Source organism: Symphodus melops, assembly GCF_947650265.1.
Source record: "Symphodus melops genome assembly, chromosome: 1".
Taxonomy (NCBI): domain Eukaryota; kingdom Metazoa; phylum Chordata; class Actinopteri; order Labriformes; family Labridae; genus Symphodus; species Symphodus melops.
Window position 1 is genome coordinate 10,386,852 of NC_136691.1, and position 23,732 is coordinate 10,410,583.

At 36.9% G+C, this 23,732-nt stretch overlaps 2 protein-coding genes and 1 long non-coding RNA gene across 5 annotated transcripts; 2 read left to right on the top strand and 1 right to left on the bottom strand.

The window, feature by feature from the left end:
• Positions 1–1,526: 1,526 nt before the first annotated feature.
• On the bottom strand, positions 1,527–12,733 carry acp1 (acid phosphatase 1). 3 transcript variants are annotated; one of them, XM_079346758.1, is made up of 7 exons: positions 12,626–12,733; positions 11,703–11,776; positions 10,860–10,973; positions 10,679–10,792; positions 6,091–6,152; positions 5,162–5,267; positions 1,527–1,842 (listed from the first exon to the last, which is right to left on the bottom strand). In XM_079346758.1, exons 1-7 carry the CDS (start codon positions 12,666–12,668, stop codon positions 1,765–1,767), a joined length of 591 nt encoding a protein of 196 aa, XP_079202884.1. In that variant the 5' UTR covers positions 12,669–12,733; the 3' UTR covers positions 1,527–1,764. The 3 variants fall into 3 exon arrangements, with proteins under 3 accessions (XP_079202884.1, XP_079202886.1, XP_079202885.1); XM_079346760.1 differs by lacking the exon at positions 10,860–10,973; XM_079346759.1 differs by lacking the exon at positions 10,679–10,792.
• On the top strand, positions 6,163–6,839 carry LOC306825824. Its single transcript, XR_013779312.1, has 2 exons — positions 6,163–6,382; positions 6,454–6,839. It is a non-coding gene; the product is annotated as an uncharacterized lncRNA (long non-coding RNA).
• A 4,567-nt stretch (positions 12,734–17,300) lies between the features above and the next one.
• fam110c (family with sequence similarity 110 member C) lies at positions 17,301–21,741 on the top strand. The gene has a single exon (XM_079354154.1). It carries the CDS (start codon positions 19,908–19,910, stop codon positions 21,000–21,002), a length of 1,095 nt encoding a protein of 364 aa, XP_079210280.1. The 5' UTR covers positions 17,301–19,907; the 3' UTR covers positions 21,003–21,741.
• Positions 21,742–23,732: the final 1,991 nt, after the last annotated feature.

Consider the following 23,732-nt stretch of genomic DNA (forward strand, 5'->3'; position numbering starts at 1 on the left):
TCTGTTCTTTTTTTAACATGTGATCAGTTCATGCACTTGTTTATTAGAGGAGTCTTGTTTGTTTATATGTGTTGGCATTGCTGTTGGTTATGTTTTTCCCCATTCTTTAAAGGTTTAAGTGCCATCATTAATCATCTCTATATTGTAGAAAAGGCAGAAATAGGGAAATCCATTTAGCCACCTGACCCTAACTTCTGTTGATGTAACTTTTGTGTAATGTTCTTATTTTAGAAGAAAGTATTTGTTAAGAAACAAAAACTGTTTTGGTTAAATAACATGAACTGGGTTTAATACGGATTAACAAGGGAGATATAACTTTGTAATAGCTTTAGTCTAACATGCTCAGTGCTTTAGATGGATTTGGTTACCTCAGACAAAGCGGGACCAATGGTTTCCACCCAGCTTTTAATCTTTAAATAACATTATGCAGGAATAGTTGGGTTTTTTTTTTTTTTTTAAATGTGGCTACTATCAGGTTATCCTCATTCTAATTCACTCTCTCACCAATAACAATAAAACAAGTCTGAAATGTACTCTTGCATAGCCTACTTTTCATTAACATCCTAATTTTTTCTTCTCTATTCATGGCATCTTTATTATCTGCCATCTTGTTCATATTGAGAATACAAAGCTAAGACTGATAAACACAAAATACAAAGTAAACAAAGTGTTTAAGGCACAAATTCTTACAGGTCAGTTTACGATCTTAATGAATTTGAAGATTTTTAATTTGAGGTTGAGTAGTTCCATAGGTCAGAATTAATACTACTTGTCTAAAATGTCACCTTATATTTGTGGAGATGCGAGAGTGGCATCTACCTATCTAACACTTGACAAAGCTTTTAGTGCTTTTCTCAAAATGCTAAACTGTTTCCTTAACTGTACATTGCAGCCATTATTTGCTTTCAGGTGTTGATGTCATTTTAGGAAGTGTTTGTGTTTCCTGGAATAAGGGATTTGCTTCACCTGATGTGCTTTAAATCAGAGGCAAAAATAAGACAATAACAATAACATCAAATGGCGATTTTGGTCATATTGTTCAGTTCAACTCAAGGAACTAGTTCAACTCAAGTTAGACACCTTTTCAAGCGGGTTCCCATTCAAATACATTCTAAGTTCCCCAATTCAGCTCTTGTCAATTTAATCACACTGAAAGGTATTTGTAGTGGCAGTGCAAAATCAAAACTATGAGACTCAAGTAGTAAGTGTTAAATGGTACATTATAAAATTATGCTTTTTTGAAGGACTAGGAGATATTAGTGAGTACAGATGTACATAAAAGAATAACTTTATATCATATGTACAACATTTGTGTTATTTGTGTCTTTAAGAGTTGTATGCAAAAACACAACATGCCAAGAAAATAAAATATTCAAGAACATTATCAATCAATGGCCTGTGAAGTGTAAACCTGAGAGATTACCAGTTAGTCATGCAATACATATTTCAGGATACATCACTCAGAGAAAAGTCTGTGTATTCAGCTTGAATGATTTGTGTATAAAAGTAAATCTCTGATTGTCTCATTCGTTTTTATATTTTATTGATCTCCTGAATTTTACAGTTGACAAATGTTTCCACACAGCATCTTGCAACAAGTGCACAGAGTGTACTTTGTACCAAATTACAAACATTGAAACACAGTCTTTGGGTTCTTTTGTCGACATCCACAAGACAGTTATGCAGATAAGAGGTTGTGTGATGCAGTCGAAGAATACATAGTTGATTTTACTGGTTTAGATGACAGCTCATGTCGGGATGAAGTTAGGAGTTATTTTCCAGGAATGCTTTGCAGCAACGCAGACATTGTTGGTACACCTTCTCAAAGTCTTCGTCAGCACCCTAAAGAAAAAAAGATTAAAAAAAGAATTAAAATGAGCTTTTGACAAATGTTGATTTGGTTAAAAAAATACATGACAAAATACCACGATTTTTACTTAATTAAAAAAATATCTTCCTATCTCCTTATGAGTAAACATTTGTTGAGTTAGGAGACAAGTGTGTTTATCAAGTAACAGTAAAAAAAGTCTGAGTAAAAAAAGGTTTTTAATTACTGCCAAAATCCAGCACATTTGCATAGTCCAACCACAGCATCAGCTACCTCTTAAAACAAACTTTTGGGTAAAGAAACAGGACAAAGAAAAGGTGGTGGGGTGGGCGTTTATGTCAACGGCAACTTTGGGGTTCAAGTGCTTACTGATTTTGTAAGTAAAGGACTGGTGTTGTAAGCCCATCACATAATGGTTGTCAGCTGTCACTGACAAGCACAGATTGGAAAAAAATATTTTACCTTTCTTTTTCGCAAAAAGTAAGATATGAAAAGCTAAAGATTGTAAAGAAATTATGGCTATCGATAAAAATGTTATCTTACAGTTGTAGTATTTTACACTTTTTGTCTTTGACATAGCATACTCATTGACGGTAACAGGGGAACAAACAATACTCTTTTATAATCACTTAATGTCCTCAGTCTTTTTATTAAAGTCAAATTAGTTCCATTTGGTGTTCCCAGTTATTGAAAATGACATACAAGCTTTTAACTTCAGTCACTTTACCAAAGTAAATGTCTCTATTGTTTAAAATAAATCCAGACACTTTAGAGCTTTTGTATTTCAAACTTGCATCACATATACAGTGTCACATTTTAATCTTACCATGAGTGAATAAAGTCCCTGAGGACAAGAAATCTGCCTTTGTCTTAACTCTGTTTAAAGAAGGGAATTTCACGGTCTTAAACAATTACAGACCGATCCCCAAACCTTCTGTGATGTCTAAAGTGCTTGAAACTTTGGTCAGTGAACAAGTTAGAGAATTCCTGGCTGCCAGTCAGGATTCTGAAATAACCCAACATAGCACTACCACCGCCACCTTGAAAGTAAAGCAATTATTGAAGCCTTCCAAGTACAGTAAGCAATGTCTTCTGTCTCTTTTTATAGACTTTTCCAAGACTTTTTAAACTTCTGATCACAGCATCTTCTTACATGGTCTTCGCTAAGCTAAATGGGTTTTTAAGATAAGATAATCCTTTATTCATCTCGCAAACGGAGAAATTTACCATTAGACCACACTCTTTGGTTGTTTGCCAACTACAGGATTGGTTGAACTCTGGCTGTTCAATTAGCAGGTGTTACCTCTGATTGTACTACAAGTCAATAATGGGGTACCTTAAGGTTCGGTTCTGGGCCCACTTTAGTTTAGTATGTTAATTGCCTGTGACAAAATATCCCTAGATCAGCTGGAACTTGTTCTAAATGCAGACAAAACTAAACCCGTTTAATTTGCATTATTAAGAATGGCAAGAAGAGAACTGTGTGAGGAAAATTCTTACAAAAGATATTTGAGAAATTTAGTCAATATCTTCTTTGAACTACCTCGGGTTTCACCTTATGATAGCTCGTCTTCCAGGGAGCACATTCAACATGGTCGCTGAAAAGCTGAAGGTTTCATTGGGCTTTCAGTAAATCCTGCTCCTCTTTTTATGTGAAAAAGAAAGTAGTAGAGTCCATCCTTTTGACCTGTTCTTGATTATGGCGTTATGGCGATGTATTGTACATGAACGCCCCAGATTGACAACAAACTGATTTCCTTAATCATCATTTAACTCAATATTGTAAGTAAAGACAATTGGAGTGCTTTTAGCGCATGCCAGCTCGGACACTGGTTTATCTTAGTTTATAAAGCTTTAATCTGAGAATGATTCCAGACTGCCTTTCTTCTCTTTTAATTCTGAAGGATGGACTCCGCAACCTTCGTTTGTTTGTTGGTCATTACAAAAGTTATACCTGAGTTGGGAAAGAATCCTTTCATTTTTTTTCTGCACCTTTGGCCTGGAAAAAACTGCATTCTAATTTTAAACCACAAACGTAGTTAGTCTGAACGTTTTAAAAGACTTACCAGTAATGCAAAGTCTTGAAGTCTTGAAACTTTCTGTATGCAGCTGTTTTAGCTGACGATTATATTTCATTTTTAATGAAATGTGTACCAAGTGATTGGGGGTGTTTTTGTTGTCAAAACTGTGTTGCTGCTATTCTTGGTCAGGTCTCCTTCGAAACAAGATCTGTGATAATGCTAAATAAAGGTTAAATACAAATATTGAGCTAGTTGGATGGTTGCACATAGTCTGAGTTTGTTATTTAATTCTCCTAAACAGCATTGAATACAGCTTATGGTTGTGAAATCAACACAGCTCGGATGGATGGTCTCCAAATATGACTGCCTTTTTATTTTGAAAGCCCAATATCCACCCATGTTGTGATCATGCTCTAAATGCAGCGTCATGATATGCCTCACCTTTCAGTTGGATGGAAACCAGATGTATATGTTTGGGGAACTTTTTAAGTATGGACGAAGAAATAAATATCTGATTTCTACTCTCAATAGTGAATTAAATATAATTGTGTTTATTGAAATATAACAGACTGAAGCCACATTACCCACAGACTTATTTACATCTTATGTTCTCATGATTTTTTTTAAAGGAATACTGACAACCTTTCATCACTATTTAAACCTTTCCCAACCTTTACTCCTTCAACTTTCCCCAGTCCTGCCTTTCTCACTCATAACCATCAAGTCGATAAAGGAGGCCAAGGCAGCACATGTCCAAATAATTTGGCAACTTTCAGCTGTGGAGAGCACGAAAGGAATAAAACGGATGGGTGAGCTGTGGAGCGTGAAAAGTCTTCTTTTATAGTGATGTCCAAGTAATCAAGTATGAGTTTTGTAGAAGTTATTATTGTGCTTTTTACTGGCCTGGAAAGGTTGCACAAAGTTTTACTGCTGCATATTGTGTTGCTGTGTTTCTATTATATTGCAGTCTGTTTTGTTTGGTGCTGTTTAAGATGGCGTCTGTAGAAGTTTTGTAAACATTTACAGCATTTTTTCAAGCACAGCTTAAAATGTGCAAAATACCTGATGATTGAAGACAAGATTAAAGTAATAATACATTTGTAAAAGTCACTTCAATTGTGGACATTAAAATTAATAAAGGTATTAATCAAGATGTCAGTAAGAGTTTTAAGTTAATTTTCTTTAATAAGAACCGACAGCTTTACAAGTAACATTCAATATATTAACCAAATATGGAGATAAACTGAGATCAAACCCTAAGGAATCGTCTTCATTATGCTTGAAGATACTCCACATTTACTTTAATACTTACATGATATGGGTCTTTGATGATCCTCTGCTTCTGAGGGTCATATGAACCGAGAAGCTCAATCTTTGCTCGGTAGTTTTTCACCAGTTTAGCCCTCCTCTCCAACTCGCTGTGAAGACAAGAGAAGCTGTATCACTTTCACAGAGTGGAAACACTTCAAACAAAACGTTTGTTGAAATTTCAGTCAGCCTGTTTTGTTTGAATTGAAGGTATGAGGGGACACTTCATTTTAGCATATCAAAAGCATTGTCAAACAAAAAATACCATTAATAAAAGGATATATATTAAGAGCCCATTATAAACATCTATAAAATTAATTTCATCCCGAATAATAATAATGGCATGATTGATTTATGCAAATGTGTGTGCTTTTGTAATGTACAGAACATTAAAATAATGTGTTTAAGCCCATCTTTAAGTCTTTACACTAAAACCCGGACGAGGGTTAAATGGATTTTGTTAAAAGAAAACCAATCATTGACCGAGTACCTTTTGTCGAGGACAGGGCCTCATTTTGTCAGTCTCATCAGCTTAACATTTGCAAAGAAAAAAAAATAGTGGGAGAGAAAGGGGAGCAAAGACAAGGCATCCAAAGAACTCAGTAAGCTGCTTACAGATCAGATCTGCCACAAGCATGTGATCTCAAAATGATCCCTTAACGTTCAAAGTATCAAAAAATATCCCTCCCCCTGACCTTTGGAAGAAGCTTAAGGAAGGATATTGCTCATTAAGAGGAGGCCTTCATCTACACATTAGTCTGAGCTCAATGTTACCACCATGTTCATGTGCATGTGAAGGCACAGAAGCACAGATCAGTATCCAGATAGAACAACAGAAAAGAACCCTTCTGTGTTTTAGGACTGTGTATCCAACTGCTGTGATCCACATTTTACAGAAATACCAAAAACTGCCATTGACTGAAATGAGTTTACGTGAAATTGCTGTCGTCCATGCAGAGAATGTACTCGAAGCTCATGAAGTCGTCCTTCGTCACCTGAGGAGGGAGAGCAAAGCAAACATTACCCTTGGCTCCGTGTCAAAACACCATGTGGCCCTGCAGAGTCTCCCAACAGTCCTTCAGAGAGGAAACGTCATCACTGTGCAACAGTTAACACAGTCTGCTCTCAGAACAACACACCTCAAGAAGCTCTTCTTGAAAAAAAAAAAGAGGATTTGGTTGTTTAGACTTTACAGCATGTGAAAATGTTTTCATAAAACAAGCAGGCCATTAAAGTTTAAACAACCAAATCCTCTGTTCACTACAGCATGTGAAAATGTTTCCATAAAACAAGCAGGCCATTAATTACTCACTACATTGTTGTTTGTGGCATGCTTGACCATTCCCATGCTAGACTCCTTTTCCCTTCACACACACACGACGGATGAACAGAATATGACACCCACAGGTGATCCAGAGGTAATGTTTTAACCGTGTCGCATTGACGGCAGTCTCAGTTTATTGCTGACTCTCTTAACACTTCTGTCAAAGCGGTAAATAGGTTTACTGGAATCCCTTGTAACAGACACGTTCATTGTTCCGATTGTCTCCTGGAATTCACACACAAACACACTTTAATGTGGTCAAGAAGGTCCTGCTAGTTATTTCACACTATCAAGGTGGTGAAAGCAGGGGGAGCTGTTAACAATGCAGGATTTAAAAAGAAAAAGAAAATCCTTGAAATTTTTTTTTAAAAAAAACACTGCTTGGCAAACTTTTTATGGGGATTGAAAATGGATTTAACGCGCATGTCAGACCTCAAAGATAAACGCTTCGGGTTTGTTCTTGTAAACAACTTTAATTTGTCAACGAGACAACAGGGGTCCCCTTGTAACAGCGGTTCTCAACAACTAACCTCCAAAAAGATCTGGCTCTCCATTATAGTAGATGTTAAAGACATGTAAGCCTATTTCTACACACTTTTCACACAGGAGGCAAATGTGGTCATAAAAATATTATTTGTATTGACTGTTGGCAGCCACGCTGGGGGCCTACTATGGGCTAGTGCTAGAACTGGCACTTAAACTCCACTTAAGTCTTTGCTCAAATCAATTCAAAATGCGAGGCGCACTCCTGATGATGTCTGTGACCGTGTGTGGATACATTGATCACATTAAAGTTGTTTGTTGCAAAAACTACATCAATGTAGAGGGGATAGCACATCTGATAGTAATACAACTCTAATAAATACAAGACAGATAAGATAAGACGATGAACATTCCTTTCCGTGCAGCTGAGATAGTCCAGTACCACAGTTTGAGACAATGATTTATCACTGATGTTGCTTTACATGGATAGCTATTTCTTTAAACCACACAAAGGCTTTTATTGTGAAGCAGTCTCTGGAAGCATTATGTCCCTAAAACTGGGCATGTCTGCACCAAAAACAAATAGACCACCACATGGTTTGTATTTCTGAATAGCTTTAAGTCACTGATGTGGTATTGAACTGCACATGCTGTTAGCCCTGGTGTTACTGTATCAAATAGTGCTAACCTGAAAGCTGGGATATGAATCTGTAACCAAAGGAGGGGATGTTGTGCAACATGTTTACTGTGCTTGGTGATGATTTAATGAAACGAGCAGAAAAATCAAAAAAAAAAACAGGACCCAAGGTGAATTTGAAGAGTTTTGAGAGTCAAAGAACAGGAATGCCAGAGAGACAGCGAGGACAGCGGGAGACAATTATAAGAGGAAACAAAAGAAGAAGGCGCGCATAAATCTTCAGCCATGCTCCACATGTAAACAGACAAACGCTTAATTGCAGAAACAGATTTTTAATATAACTGTTTCAAATCTGAGTTTTTAATGAAAGAAAGTTTAGTTGAAGCCAACAGGGCCTGATCTCTTTATTTGCCCTTTGAACGCTCTTTGGTCCTTTCATTCACACAGGATGGTTATAGTAGGCGCCGTTAACAGCAGCTGTTGCTCTCACTGCTTCTGTCGACCTTACAGTCTCACACTTTATCTGGATCTTTGCTAATCCCCGAAAGAATTCGTGTGAGCGTTCTCCAAAGATCGACATGGCATCGCGATTGGATTTCTCATCTGGCTGCGGGTGAACTGGGAGTCTTTCACTGTACATGATGAAGGAGTGGGGAGACGCATATCTTCCGAAAGATGCAAAAACAAACCAAAATAGACATGAGGAAAGATTCTATATTTATTTGGAAATAATTGATAAAAGGGGATTGTTGTTTGTCTTGGTTTTTTTTTTTTAAATGAAAGTCATTTGACATGGAACAGTAGGGGGAGCTGTTTAATCAATCAAATGAAAAGCAAACGGTAAAGTATAGCAAGGTGCTTCCGTTTCAGGGTTCTCGTAATGTGAGAATTTGGGCCTATTACTAAGAACGATTATTTACCCATTTAATGTAATTATTAATACGTTTTTATAAGGGATCTAACGATTCACGGAACTCAGGATACGATTCATCATACTGGGATCAAGATACGATTCCCTCTCAATTTATTTGACAAAATGGGAAAGTTGACTAAATATTCCGCTAAGTCATGGCTAAGTGTTTCATATTGCATTTCAGAAATATTGAAATACAGACTTTCACATTCTGTAATACTAAATTAAATTCTATAATATTACATTAACTTGTTTAATAAAATAGAAAGAAGTGTTCACTTGTAGAACAATCATTTAAATACTGTAAGGCATGACAACAGTATCTTATATACATATAGATATGTATGGCATCTGATGACCCCTTTGAATGACTGCCACAAAACAACCTCAGCCTCCGGTTGATGTTATATTTAAAGTATGAGCAACACTTCATCTTAATGTTGACTCAATGATAACATTTTGATGAGGATGTTTGCTTCATTGAACAAACACGATTGTTTATCTGGACTTTCAGCGGTCTCCAACTTGGCCAGTTTGCTTGAAAACTGACAGTGGCAGCAGTTCAGCAAAGTTCACAGAGTCAAAAAAAACAACAAAAAAAAAACTTGGGAAGGGATGGAAATAGTGGAAAAAATAGAGGGTGGGAGTGATAGCAGTGAAAAGGTTGTAAAAGGAGAAATGCATGGATTTGGTGGATTAAAGCCAATGTTTTTTGTTTTTTTTTACCTCCACATTTCTTCTTTGAGGAGATTAGAAAAGGATCTGACTGAATCACTTACAGACAGAGAGACAAGCCAACAAGACAGCAGATCTGTAGCCTGAGATGAAACCCTCTGAGCGTTTTCAGGGAAACATGAAAAAAGTGTTTTATGGACACAGGGGAGTGGGCGTTGCATTGAGGATAATCCCTACATGGACAAACATCTTGGGATGATTTCAGGCCTGTTTTACTATTTGAAACACATGCTGGGAGGTGATTCAGTTAATCAATGGTTGTATCAATATTTCATGCACACAGTTACTATTATTTTGTTCAGGTCTGGTCAAACAAACAGACTTCAAAATTATCAGGATATTAACACTGCTGCCTATGGAGAAAATAAAAAAATCAGTCTTTTTTTTTTTTAAACACATTTAAACTTGTAAATTGGAGGTCACATGAACGACATGAACGGTCACAGGAAATCCAATATTTATGAATTATCTGTTTCTTGATGAAAAAAAAAAAAGAGATTGAAAGAAAACGGAAAAAAAATAAAGTCATGCAAAAGGATCCACATATGGATGGTTCTTTGTGACTTGATCACCTGCAGGTTATATTTTAAAACATACCATGTTGCCAAGTCTTCAGAAGCTAAAAATGCTGCATACAGTATAACAGAGAAAAGGAAGAGTCTGTTCATATATTAGAGTTATTTACCCTTGAATGCCATTTTTACATAAAGCAAATATTTTACAAGTAAATTAAAAAACGGCGGTCACAACGGCGTCCATTTAAATGCCAGTAACGGTCAGTGCCATATTTCCTGACAGCTACAAGGATAAAAACACATGACAATGATATTCAGGAATCGAATGGGTGGTGAGCTAAGAATCAACTTAAACCAGGCATACGCTGTACCATGTGTGATTTAGACGCCATTTTTGAGTCGAACAACTAACTCTTAGATGAGGCCGAATTTCAGCCCAAATCACACGTCGTCAATCTCGAGCTGTACACTGATCTGACTTCAACCTTCATCATTTGGGAGTTTTCTATCGACAGTTGCGAATGCTTTTTTGCTGATACCATCCTGGACGTGTGTGTGCCGAATTTTCAAGCAACATATCTAAACCTGCTTGTTTTAACTGTATAACTTAATATTCTCTGTTATACTATGTCAGTAAACATGTCAACAAAAGCCCAGAAAACTTTTCCTTTTCCCCCCAAAACAAAGGTGTGCGTTTCCAAGGCTTTTTGTCACGGGGTTGTATTTAGGCAGGTTGTAGCTTCATGAAATACAGGCTAAATGGGAATGGAATGAACCCTCCTCGGGTATCATCAGTGTATGATATGTATTGCATTTACAGCAGCTGCATTTCAGATGATCCTGTGTTACACATCTCACACTGGTACACACAAACATCTGTGAGCTGAGAGGAGCCACGGGACAGCTGGTAGTACCTGTCGGGCCCTGTGGCTCGTCTCAATTCCATTCTTCCTTAGACACGCCAAACCGCGGTCGTCTGGTGAGCTGCCTACATTCCAGTCGGATGTGGCACCACTGTCTATGACCCACTGCAACAACAGAGAACAAAAAAGGGAACACTAACTATCACTAAAGTGTAGAGGTGGGTGGTCGTACCTGCCTGGCTACATGCGCCATTGGCACGTCATGCTTCTTCATGCAGGCTTGGCCACGGTGGTCAGGAGAGCTTCCTATCTCATAGGTGGAGGTGGCGGCACTGTCTATCCTCCACTGGGCAAAGCAGAGCACGGGGAACAACAACACAGCAGAACAGAGTCAATCAATGCGGCAGCCTCTGTAGAGTGATGGTGGGTTCTTCAGGAAGGATTAGAGAGAGACTTTGAGGCGGCAGAAGGGTCCTAAGTGTGCACTAATTAAAAACCCAAGAAACTAAAGTGGAATTAAACAAGTCTGGGCTACTTTAAATAGTTTTCATCCTCATCATCTTTACGTATCGAACAGATGGAGCAAACATTTCCGTACACAGTCAGTAAAATCATTTCGTGCATATGCACACTTAAAACCCAGATATTTTTGGGCTGGTCTTTCTGTCCTTTCTTTGAATCACGTGAAAATTCCAGTAAGAAAGAAATCCACAAAAAAACATGAATTACACAGCTGTTTTAAATATTTGATTTTGTTTGGCAAATTACGGCCAGCAACCGTATACTATCCCTCGACAGATCATCGTTCGAAAAGCAGATGGTTACTGGGGACTTAGCTCTAATTACATGACCTTGAGGACTAACTTTAATTATATCAATCAGCAGAAAGACGTCTGGTTAATTCAGACTGTCACTCCGTTTACTGTGGAAAATTGAGGGAGGATAACAGCAGAGGAAAGAGGTTAAAAGACTCAAAACACAGAAATCTACAAAACTGAATGATGACACATGAAATAAACAGCTGTAATACTGGATCTATACCTCTGATGTTATAATGATCATTTAATGATTTTACCTTATCAACAACGCCAGCATCAGTTGCCATCTTCCTAAAGACTGCTTCAGCTATGGGGGATCTGCAGATATTCCCTGTTCAAGTCCACAAACACAATAATCGATCATATTGCAACATTTTATTTAAATTTAAAAGAGGCTGAGCATTTAGTTAAGAAGTCAACTGTACCACCTGAGGTCTTTAACTAAGGCTGAAGAACAAGGTTTAAAAAATGTTCAAAACACAACATATACACTTTACTGTTTTAGGAAAAGATGCACAACATAATTATAAAATCAACTGGATATAAAAACAAAAAGTTGTATTTTTTCTACGAAACGAGATAGTATGTTTGAATGAAAGACATGGCACAGTAATTAACAGGACTTCGATATGAATTGGATTAAGTGTCTTTAAATATTACATTAACTGGCTTAATAAAATAAAAGGTGTTCACTGTTAGAACAATCATTTAAATGTTTAACCGCAACGTAAACTAATACATCAGAGCATATATTAAATTATCACGTTATAATTCTACACACTCTTCAATTCATAACAGATTAAATATCGAGCATCATTTACATCAAAGTGTTAACAACACACTTCCGGGAAGCTGTCGTCAGACTTCTAAACAAACATTAACATTACTCAGCGTTTCTACAAACACACTGTAAGGTGTTTCCACTGAACACGAACTAAGTATAAAATAATAAGGATGAGCAGAGGTAAAGAAAGGCTTTATGACAGCATAAATGTATTTATATATACTTCACCGTACATTTAACAGAACTGTGATACATGAAACATTTCAGGAGAATCATTCAACATGTAAACGATCAACAAACTCTCTGACGATTAGCTGTATGTAGTATTTCTCTCATACAGCCACCCTTTATGAAGCTTTATAAAGAGTTTATCTGGGATTATCAGACGTCTCTTACCCAAGCAAACGAACAAAACCGACTTCGACCCGGATGCCGCCATGTTGCTGTGATGGGTCCTCTGTGACGTATAGAAGGTGGTGGCTACCACGTGCCTGAATAAACTTTTCAACGTTATTTTCACAATTTTAGTCAAATTTATGTAGACGTGCGGAGCCACTTAAGTCTCCCCCCCCCCCCCAAAAAAAATAAATAAATATATATATATATATATATATATATATATATATATATATATTATATATATATATATATATATATATATATATATATATATATTATATTATTATATTATATATTGTGCCCACATTTTTATTTATTTTATTTTATTTTTTGGGGGGGAATCTCTAACGCAAATGATTGGTAGTGGGTGAGGCTGCTGATTTGATGATGGGCTCAAGTGTTGTTGTTCAGCTGTAGGCTACTAGAAGTTTAGATCATTTCAATGAAGCAAGATAATACTGTGTGCTGAAACACCTCAGCTCACCTAGTGGATTTTTTCCATCATAAATACTTGTAAGAATCAACCATGTCAATCTGACTCTCTACCACCTTGTTTTATTGCTGCTTCATCTTAACTTGTTGATAATAACTGATCTTTTACAATTGTAAAACATTACACTCTTTGATCCCTCCATGATGTAAATCAGAATAAATCTGGCAACAGTCATTGCATATGATTCATACACAAGGAAAGACTTGAATATTACGTCTATTTCAATGTCAAAGTAAAACAAAAGGCAAATTTTACCCTCATCTCTGATAATCCCAAGGGCCCCTAACAACTATTTATAGACTCCGAGAACATTTCCATAATCTAAATACTGCTTTGTCGTGTTATAGTATGTGCATGCAGGTCATGAGAAAATCCTAACCCCAGACAGAGTCTGACATTTATGAAAACAGATTACAGGGTGTTACAACAATAATGTACTACAGTCACACCCAAATTCACATATAGCCAGTGGGAAGCTGAAATGCTCTTCCAGTGCAGCACATAGTACAGAAATATTTTGATCAGCAATTTTGAAACTCCATTTATTGCTGCAAAGATTATGATATCGGATGTACAGGTGCAACTTTATTCATTCCAGAGAGTGAGATATTTAAAAATGTTACCAGACCACTTGTAAGTATAAAGCTGAACTATTTGCATTATTAGTAGCCCTGCATGGATTGAAGAAGACAAAGCAGTTGTAGCATCTGACAGCCCCTCAGCCCTAACGTATAGAATATGTAAATTCAGCATTCAGAAAAGATATTATCAGTCAAATATTTCATGTTATGTACAAAATGATATTTGAAAAAATAGGTTTCACAAATAAGGACATACAGCACTTGATATTTTGCCACATCAGCAACAGGTTGTTATAAGTATCAGGACTCTGAAAGGTTGAATATAAAGCTATGTAAAGGGATTTGCAAATTGCCAATGAAAATAATTGTCTTTTTGAAAAGCTCATTAATGGACAGCTTTACCCGTGCAGTCAATGCTTGGATTATAATTGAGCAGTTTTTGCAATTTTTATCTTGTGAAAGTATAACTCCTCAAAGGTTTCTCAGGATTGATATAAAAAACAATTCCTTTCACATCCCTCAGGGGGTTCTATACAAGAGAAAAGCTTTCCTAAACTCATAGCATGTATTCCCCGTTACAGATGGACCAAGATCTTACAAAGCTGAAATGATTGTGTAAAAAGTTATACATCTTTTGTCTTTGTTGTATTTGTGTTTCTAATTTACTCATTGTCCCTGCCCTGGTGTACTAAACCTTTGTCTTTCCTATGTAAGTGAATAGGACTATATGACATTAGAGCCCATGAAGAGACGTCTCGGTCGTGTGTGTGAAGTGGACAGGGCCTGTTTTGTCTCTGAACTGTTGCTGAAAAGCAGATGAAACGTCAGTTTAGTTAAATATGTTTTTTCCTAATCTTCTTCATTGATGAGGTTACCTCTGAGGAATGTCGGAGGATGCTACCCTCCTTAAAACCTCTTACTTTATTCAAGACCTACATGTGAAATTAAATGTGTAATTATATATATTTTAAACTAGTAACTTTAAAAGGCTGTGGATGAATGATTCTATTGGCTGATCCACAAAGATTGACAAGCCCAGCAGTAAAGCCAGATGTGTTTGTGTCAGATAGGCATGGATGATGCTGTCATATTTAAATGGATAAGTTAAATGGACTTCAAAAATGAGCAGTTGTGTTTTCATGTGGAAACTTAAAAATGAACTTCTTTTTTCTGTTTTCTTTGAAATAAAAAGTGAATGCAGGAAAGGGATGCCAGCTAATTCTTCTGGCTCCCATCATTCTATACCCCACATCAGATCCACATGTAAGATGACATTTGCAAATTTGATAAGCTCATAGCATAAGAACTGAATAAAAATGAATCTCCTGTGTTATGTCAAAAACTGCACAGACTTACCAAACACTAGCTGAAAATAGATGAAAGGAAAGTCCATTAAATTGAAAAATGCTGTGAAATGATTGTGAACACAGCAACACTTGAATTCTTCAAACATGCTCTTTGAAAATAAAGCACCATTATAAAAAAAAAAAAAAAGAAACTGTGATTTCTTGTGATAAGTATTTTGCAATTGTTATTTTTTTTCATGGCTCTTAACTGTTCTCAGTGCATTAACTTAATCTTGGAAGAATGTTTTCTGATCAAACCAAAAAAATGGCAGCTTTTCTTTATTGGTCGTAACTTACTCTCATTACAGAGTTCACATCCTAAAATCCTTTTAGGCCTTTAGCAAAACATATCAAGCCAAACTGTTTATGTATTTCCTTTTGAAAACCAACTGGAAGCTATCAGCTCAATGTGCATATCTACAGCACACTGAAAATCTCTGCATGCCATTTTCAAAGCTGTTACAATTATGATCAAAACCTCACATGTGTATACACTTAGTCAAGTGGAAATGATGTTTGTATTCTCTTTACTTTATGGGAACAAAAAAAACCCTGTTTATTACTGGAGTCATTGTGCATGAACTTTATAATTTTTCATTATTTTGCTGCGTATAAGCTATTAAATTAATCATCTAAAGTCAGTGGAAGAGGGCCAGATGTTTCTGCTAATCACACTGCCTTAGCAGTGAGCAGCTGGCTAAAGCATTTCACAATAAACTTGAATAAAAATGTTAGAGAGATATTTTCCACCTCCTGAACTGGGCATACAGCAATTTACAGCAGTCAACTTTCTATTGGGCTCATTATTCTGTTGAATTTGTGTCTGCAACTCAGAAGTAAAAGAACTTGAAAGTAAGGATAAGGATAATTTGTGGCAGACAGGAGTTACGGTTATAGTAGGCTTTTTTCTGCCTAAAGGACTGTGGGCTTTGTAGATTAGAAGACTGGTTCTTTTAGTTATCCTGTTCGTTCCTCTCCAGCTCGCACATCACATTCCAAAGGTTATCCAAGTTTCTTTAGCCTGATAAATAACTCCCATAAGTCAGCATTACATAAGCAATCTTTTGCGTGAAATACATAGGATAACCTGAATGAGAGAGAGTGAGAGAGAGAGAGTGAGAGAGAGAGAGAGAGAGAGAGAGAGAGAGAGAGAGAGAGAGGTGTCTTTAGCTGCTCAAGGCTCAGTTACAATAACCAACTGGAAAATGAGTGTACATGGAGTTTATCTGACCATTTAACAAAGATCTAAGCTGCTGTAAACAATTCGCGGCAAGAACAGTGAGAGTAAACCAAAACAGCTTGTAGGCCATAAAACAAAAACAATGAGATCAGAAAGCTCAACAGCTCCACAGAGCAGAGGGTAACTGCAGAGTGGAGTTATGGTTCTTAGTGGCTCTGGACTTCATTTAGACTTTCCATTGATTTGAATTTATGTGAAAACATTGATAAGAGTGGCTTTACATGATTAAAAACTCTTGATAATGATTGCAGCGTTTCAAAGAAAAGGAGACTGACAAAAATATAAAAAGTAAATTAAACTAAAACCTCCAGGGAGAACACAAAGCAGTTCCTGGAGAGACTACAGTAAGAAGAGCTTGTGATAAATAGACAATGACTAATGAACTGTGAGGTGACCTTATATTCCTGGTTATTTGTGCTGAATACATAATTGCCTATTATTTGTCACTTTACATAACACTAAAACAATAATTGCAAGCAAAAGATCTCTGCAGCAATTACATCTCATAATTTGCAAGCCATTTTTAATTGATTCACTCAGTCTCACACACGTCTAAATGAAGGATTATAATTATTATGAATGACTCAATTAAACCACAAGTAGCAGATGATGCAGTGTCACATTAGAGGGTTGAATGTTTTTCCAACTAGCAGCGTAAGTTAAGCATTAAATAAAATGAATGGGCTCAGGGGAGAAAATTACTAATGGTTGCTTTGCTCTGTTTACCCAGTTCCCCTCCTCCCCTTTCTGAGTCTGTTGCCTGTTTCTTTTTGCTAATTAAGCGGATACAGGTTTAATCAATCAGTCAGACAGGGAAATGGGAAAATAGAAATACTTCCAGTGCTGTTAATGATAACTTTAGCCAAGAAAACAATTGACAATTGAGTTTTTTTAAACCATACACCTCCTTCTTGCCCCTTGAATCCACAGGGGAGTGGGGTATGGTGTGGTCTTGATGTGTATCAGTTACAGTTCTTTCATACATTTGTTTTTTGCAGATTTACTCAATGTCAAGACCAACTAATCATTACTGTGCAACGATCAGTTATGGCATTATCTTTTTAAGATATACTTGCCAGAGCCTGTTTTCATCAGCTATGCAAGCTTGGCTGAAGAAAAAGTATCTTATAATTAGCTTAAATTCATTCAACACCTACAGGATGGACATGTCAAAATTTGCACAAATGTTCATGGTCCCTGAAGGATAATTCCTACTCACACGGATGATCCCATGACTTTAACCTCTCCTTTGACATTTCCATTGGTGGTTCTGAGTGAAATAGTTCAACGACTATTAGTGTAATTGTTGAGATTATTGGAACACATTCATGCCTTATCTTATTTTAATTGGAATAAGATTCCAATCAAGCTGTACTTGGTGTTTGTTTATTCAGAAATACAATGCCAAAAATGCTGATGTACTAAAGTAATATAATAAACAGTGAATATTACCCCAGCATGTTGTGTTATTATAAGAAACTAGTTCCAGTCTGTAACAATTTGTTATCACAGTCTCAAGTAAGAACAACAATTTGGAATGTCTGCAAAAATCGTGATAAACAACTTACAAAACATCATATCATGCAGAGACGTGTGGTCAAAAACATTGCTATACCAACTATTTGCTCAAGTTAGAGTAGAGTCATGTATCACAGTTCTCCAATGTATGTGTATCAGCAAGTTAGCATGAACAGTTCATTGACCATGTAAGCATGAAGATGTTAGCATTCAGCGTAACTTCAAATTGCCTCTGCCTTGCTGCAACACATCATGTTAGCATTGTAAGTGTCGGGATGTATGTAACGCTCAATATGCATTAGCATCAGAGCGTAGCCCTGTAAAACTACTCTCTACTCTCAACTCCATTCAATTCCATTTTAAGTAATAACAACTGTAGCCTCTTAATCCCTCTTACGGGGCAAATGGTGTAGAGCAGGTTGTACATATGAGACAGAAACATTAACAGAGACAAGTTGACATATAAACAATAGATTACAAAAGGATTTAGAATTACAATAAGATCTGCTTGGTCTGACAGGAAAACCAGACTCAACATTTTTGCATGATTCGCAGTACTTTATGGAGCAGTATTGACAAGTTGTCCAAATAGCCTGTGAAATGTTTGTTTGTGAACATGCATTGGCCACCTTACACATTTAATAAGAAGTCCTTTAACTTTGTTTTCCCCCTGAGGAGTCATTAATCAAACAGATGCCTCTTGCATTCCTCTTTTTAGCACCAGAACTAAAATATGAGGATAAATATCAAGCAGGTCACCATTAGTTAAGGTCAAATGAGGATAACGTACAAGTAAATACTGCAGACTCCCAAGTGAACTGTTCATTTTGATTTCAGGGCGGCCAATCAAAAGAAATCACATGGCTGAATAAATGCAATGAACCTGTACAAACAGATGTGGTATGAACATTTCTGTTTATAAGCACAATCAAAAATATAAGTAGGCTTAGATGATTGAGAGAAATCAATAAAAAAGGATTGTTAAGTAAACTAACAAGAACAAACAGAGACTTGCATCTTGGTCTGCAAGCTATTGTGGGGTAATTAAGGCAATGAAAGCATTTGTGTAATGATGTTAATACATTCTAGTGCTGCCCTCTGCCTTTTAAACATGGGGCTTTGGTATCTTAACGGTTCAATATGTACACAGATTCTAGTTAAGAGAGTCCAAGTAGCCTACACTGGGAATCTGAAAACAAGGAACCCATTGTTTTCTCCATAATTCTTTTGTCGGGATTTTTTACATACAGTAATCATACAGGGCTTCAACACACATGCTAAATAAGTACCAGAACTGAGCTTGTGTGTTAAGGGAAGATGAGGGAAAAGAATAAGTGGAATACATTCATGACTGTGCTTGTTGGAGGAGAGGTCCTCTGATAGAGCAATTGTTCTAAATATTTCAAGAAACATGTTTTTGGTTTGGTTTCAGGAGCATTGATGGGGCCACAAGTATGGATCTTGTGTTACCTTTTATTCAAAAAAAACACTGCTGTTTGTCCAGTTGAGTAAAGTTACTGAATACAGTCAAAACCACTGCCTCAACATGATGACATATCTTACTCCTTCCCTTTAAGGCTTTTTTGAATTGCACAACACTGCTTTATTGATGGCTTTGACTCATAACTACGATCGATCTGACATAAACAATCCATGCAAGAGGTATTCTATGCATGATTCAAGGATTTTAACATTTAAACGTTTTTTTCGCAACATTCACGCTGCAACATGCACCTAGCCCATTTGATGAGTCAGTGTGGTAAACTAGCTGATAAAAGACACGGGAGAATACATTGGAATGACATAAACTAAGTTCCTCTGTGGGAGATGAAGCAAGATGTTTTCCTGTATTGGGCAACAAGGATAAAGGCCCACGTTTCTACCTGAAGGCGAGGGGGGGTGGAGGGGGGGGGGGACTGTGGAGCAGTGTCAGTTTTCACTGTTCTCACTTGTGATCGTATCAGGTGTACTTTGAACAGGCTTGTGTTTGGTTAAAACTAGCCTCATGCAGAAATGGGTGGGGCAATGTGATGTGTGTTTGAAGAGAGGTGAAGGTGAAGTCTCCTGTTGGCTTACATGCTCAGGCAAGGGACAGGCTTGAATGGAATCTTTTTCTTCTGGCGAAGAAGTCTACACATGCCAAAGGAATACCTTCTTCTTGGATATAATTGATAAAACAGCGATGGATACAGCCAGTGATACCTCCAAAATCATGGAGAAGGGTCCTGAGTACCTTAGAAAGCAGATGGAGCTTGAGAGTGAGACGAAAGGACACATGAGTGCTGTGGAGAGGCTCGCTGCCAGCAAACAGAAATACGTCAAAAGCCTACAGGTGGTCAACTCCACTCAGGAGCCTGTGATCAGCATTGGATCCGGTTCTGTGAGCAGCACTGGGTCTTCTAATCGGAGCTCTAACCGTAGCGGGAATCTTAACATCTCAAATACATCAATTGCAGCTAATTGTGGCTCACAAAACTCCTCACCAGTGCAGGTACGTCGGTCGAGCTCCAAAAAACGGCCAGACTCACTTCTACTTCACAGACAGAAATGTGAGTTACTGAGAGGGTCAGCAAACTATCGCAAACACCGCCGTAAACTCAAGCTGCTGCAAAAAAATGTTCCTTTACCTGAGGCATCAGATAAAGACAGTGAAGGTGAGGTGAACACAGTGAAAATCACCACACCTGAGGGAACAGCAAAGGAATGCAGCTCTCATACAGACGTGAGGAGGAGAAACGGAGACGCAGAAAACAATGATTCTGGGACAAAGGTGATAGCTACCAGTGGGAACAAATCTGCTGTTCTGCTCGCCGTTCCTGAGTTTGAAAGAAGGTCTGGAAAAGGGGTCAGTCGTTCGCACTCTGACATCAGCTCCAGGTACTCCAAAAACTTTGCAGATTTTGATGCTTTTTTCAAATACTGCGGGCTGGATGGAGAGGTCGTCGAGTCTTTGGGTAGGGAGAACTTTTCTGCGCGCTCCGACGATATAGCTTCAAACATCCGTAGTGTCAGTCTCTCTACGGACGACGGTTTCTCGAAGAACAGTGGTGACAGCGAAGGGCTGCTGGAGGATGAGTTACAAGAAAAGATGCATCAAGGGACATCAGTTATTGAGCGCAATGCACGGATTATCAAATGGCTGTACAGCTGCAAAAATGCAAATGAGACTGGGAAAAAGTTAAGAGACCTGGATTAAGATGATCCATCTTTTTTCTACAGAACCCACATTAGCAAAAAGTATTGTTTTTTTCCTGCTGGAAAAAATGTTACATATGTCTGTGTGTCTATGAGCATATATCATCGATTCATTTGTATGTGCGCACCAATATAAACACATCATAATAAATTCAGATTTAGCATCATTGCTTCGGTTCAAACTTCAGTAGAGCTAGCTGTCACACACCAAAAAAAACAATTAATGTCATTTTATTCTGACATGGTGTTATAATGTCATAATGTGCAGTCTATACACATTTGTCACACAGTTGCAATTGACAGCAATGCTAAAAGTCAAAACTATATATATTTGCACACTTGGATACATTTCTCCAGGGTTGTTTAGCTAACATGAGTTGGTGGCAAAAAATACAGCCACACTAAAAACTAATCCACAAAAACACATTTTAACTTCTGCATGTTCAATCCTGCATGGTAATTGATCAAAAAATATTTTTCAAAACTGGCAACCAAAAGATTGGTTGTTAATTGTCTGACAACAGATCTATGAAACATGAATACATAATCTGCCATCACTTAAAAAAGAAGTTGTAGTTACATATTAATTATGTAATATATATTACAGATGTATTACAGACAATACTTGAACTTCCCTCGGGATCAATAAAGTATCTATCTATCTATCTATCTATCTATCTATCTATCTATCTATCTATCTATCTATCTATCTATCTATCTATCTATCTATCTATCTATCTATCTATATATTTTTTTTTTACTCTTATTGATATAAGGGACCTGTCTTTATGATCCAATGTGTGTAGTAACCCAGTTTTCTTCAAGTGAAAGGTGTTCATTCTGTCACAGGCACACACAAACTCATAATCACAGGTACTTAAATTGTTACTGAAAAAGTGTATGCGAAAATCTTTTTTCATTTATTGTGGTTCCATGATTTGTATTGAAAAAAACTTGTAACAGCAATCAGATTTAACTACAACCAGACACAAACACTTATACGTTGTGGTTATTTTCCAGCCAAAGAATCGTGTTCGCACAGTTTTATGTGAGAGGAATGTACTTAATAATCTGATAGGCTTAAATCCAGTGACCTGTGAAACCGTATCTCCACTTCCCTCCCAATCTGTGTCTGTGTTTTCTCCTCTCCACTCTCTCCCTTTTGTATTTTAGCCAAACTTTTTATACAGATCAAAGCTGAGAGGCTGCAACATGAACTGGGGAGAAATCAAAGAACAGACTGATCCAATTATAACCCATTCTGTTACTCTCTCTCTTTCTCTCTCTCTAACACACACACACACACACACACACACACACACACACACGCAGCCAATAACAATTATAAACAGTATATAGTATGAGCAGTTATACCTCTCAGCAGCAAGTCGAAGACACACCTTCAGTTTCTCCTGAAGCCTGACTGCCCATTTTACTTAAAGGCATGTCATGTCCTGCCTTCGCTAGATTTTTTTTGCCAGAACTTTGTCAGAAGTTACTACTACATATCAGTTTCTGTTTCAGTATGAAACTAAATTGCACCTTTTTGTCAGTAGAATAATAGGCTATATGATTCAGTCTGATAAGTAATGAAAATGCATGACATGTAAATACTGGCTGCAAATGTAAATAACTTACACTTATGAAGACTTTTACGTGCCTTTTTTATGTACTTTCACTGCAGATATGCTCTCAGATAATTTGACAGTAAAGGCTGGAATACAAATGCATTGACAATTGTCATCTTTAGATGTAATGAACCACTTCTGAATGGGTTTGGTGCTGTATGTGCAACATACTGAAGTATTTTGGAAAACTGCAATTAAAGTGGTTGATTATTTTTCTTACAAGTATTGTTCATTGTGTTCATGGTGAAAAGCTGTTGCACATCTCTTTATATAAAGCAGGTCCAAAAAACATACAGATAGAGCCTAATGATGACTCAACCATTTCATTAGGATTTGGTTTTTAATAGAAGTTTTGGTTGCCGTATAGCAGAAAGCAAATACTCTTCCGATTGTCAACAATGTTTAAAAACTAAAAACATTTGTCATCTGAACATGAGAGGAGAGCTAAAATCAGTGATAATTCATCAACAATATATAACAGGGCCTATTATGAATAGTATTTATACGACCATAGGGCCAAAGTAGATGTCAAGAGAAGCATTGTGTATTACAATGTTAGTGATTTAAACATTTTCTTATTTAACTGTATGCGACCTAAAGGGGGCAGTATCTAACAATGATAATATGCCATCTGGTACCAGGCAAATAACACTACAGCCGTAAATGCACGAACAATGCCAGGAGGAGCACACATGAGTCCTTGTGGATTGATACTTGATATGTTGTGTGATTTAAAGTTAATTCTACAAAATATGGTATTAAAGAGACTATTTTGTTTTATGTCAATGTAAGCTTTTTAGACATTGTCCCTCAATTGTTTAACATTCATCAAAACTTCATCAAAGATGAGGTATATAGCTTATGACAGCATTATAGTTATTTATAACCTCAACCCCCCCCCCCCAAAAAAAGGTTTAAAATGATACTGTACACACATCAAGCCAATCCAGAGCAAATAACATGAGTCACAGATTAGTTTCAATGGAAGCTGAGAGATCAAGTTCCCATAATAATAGGGCAATTGGATGTAAATGTAAATATTAAGCGATTGCTTTTGCCTTAAAAAAATATACTTAAATAAAATGTAAAATTAAAATATACTC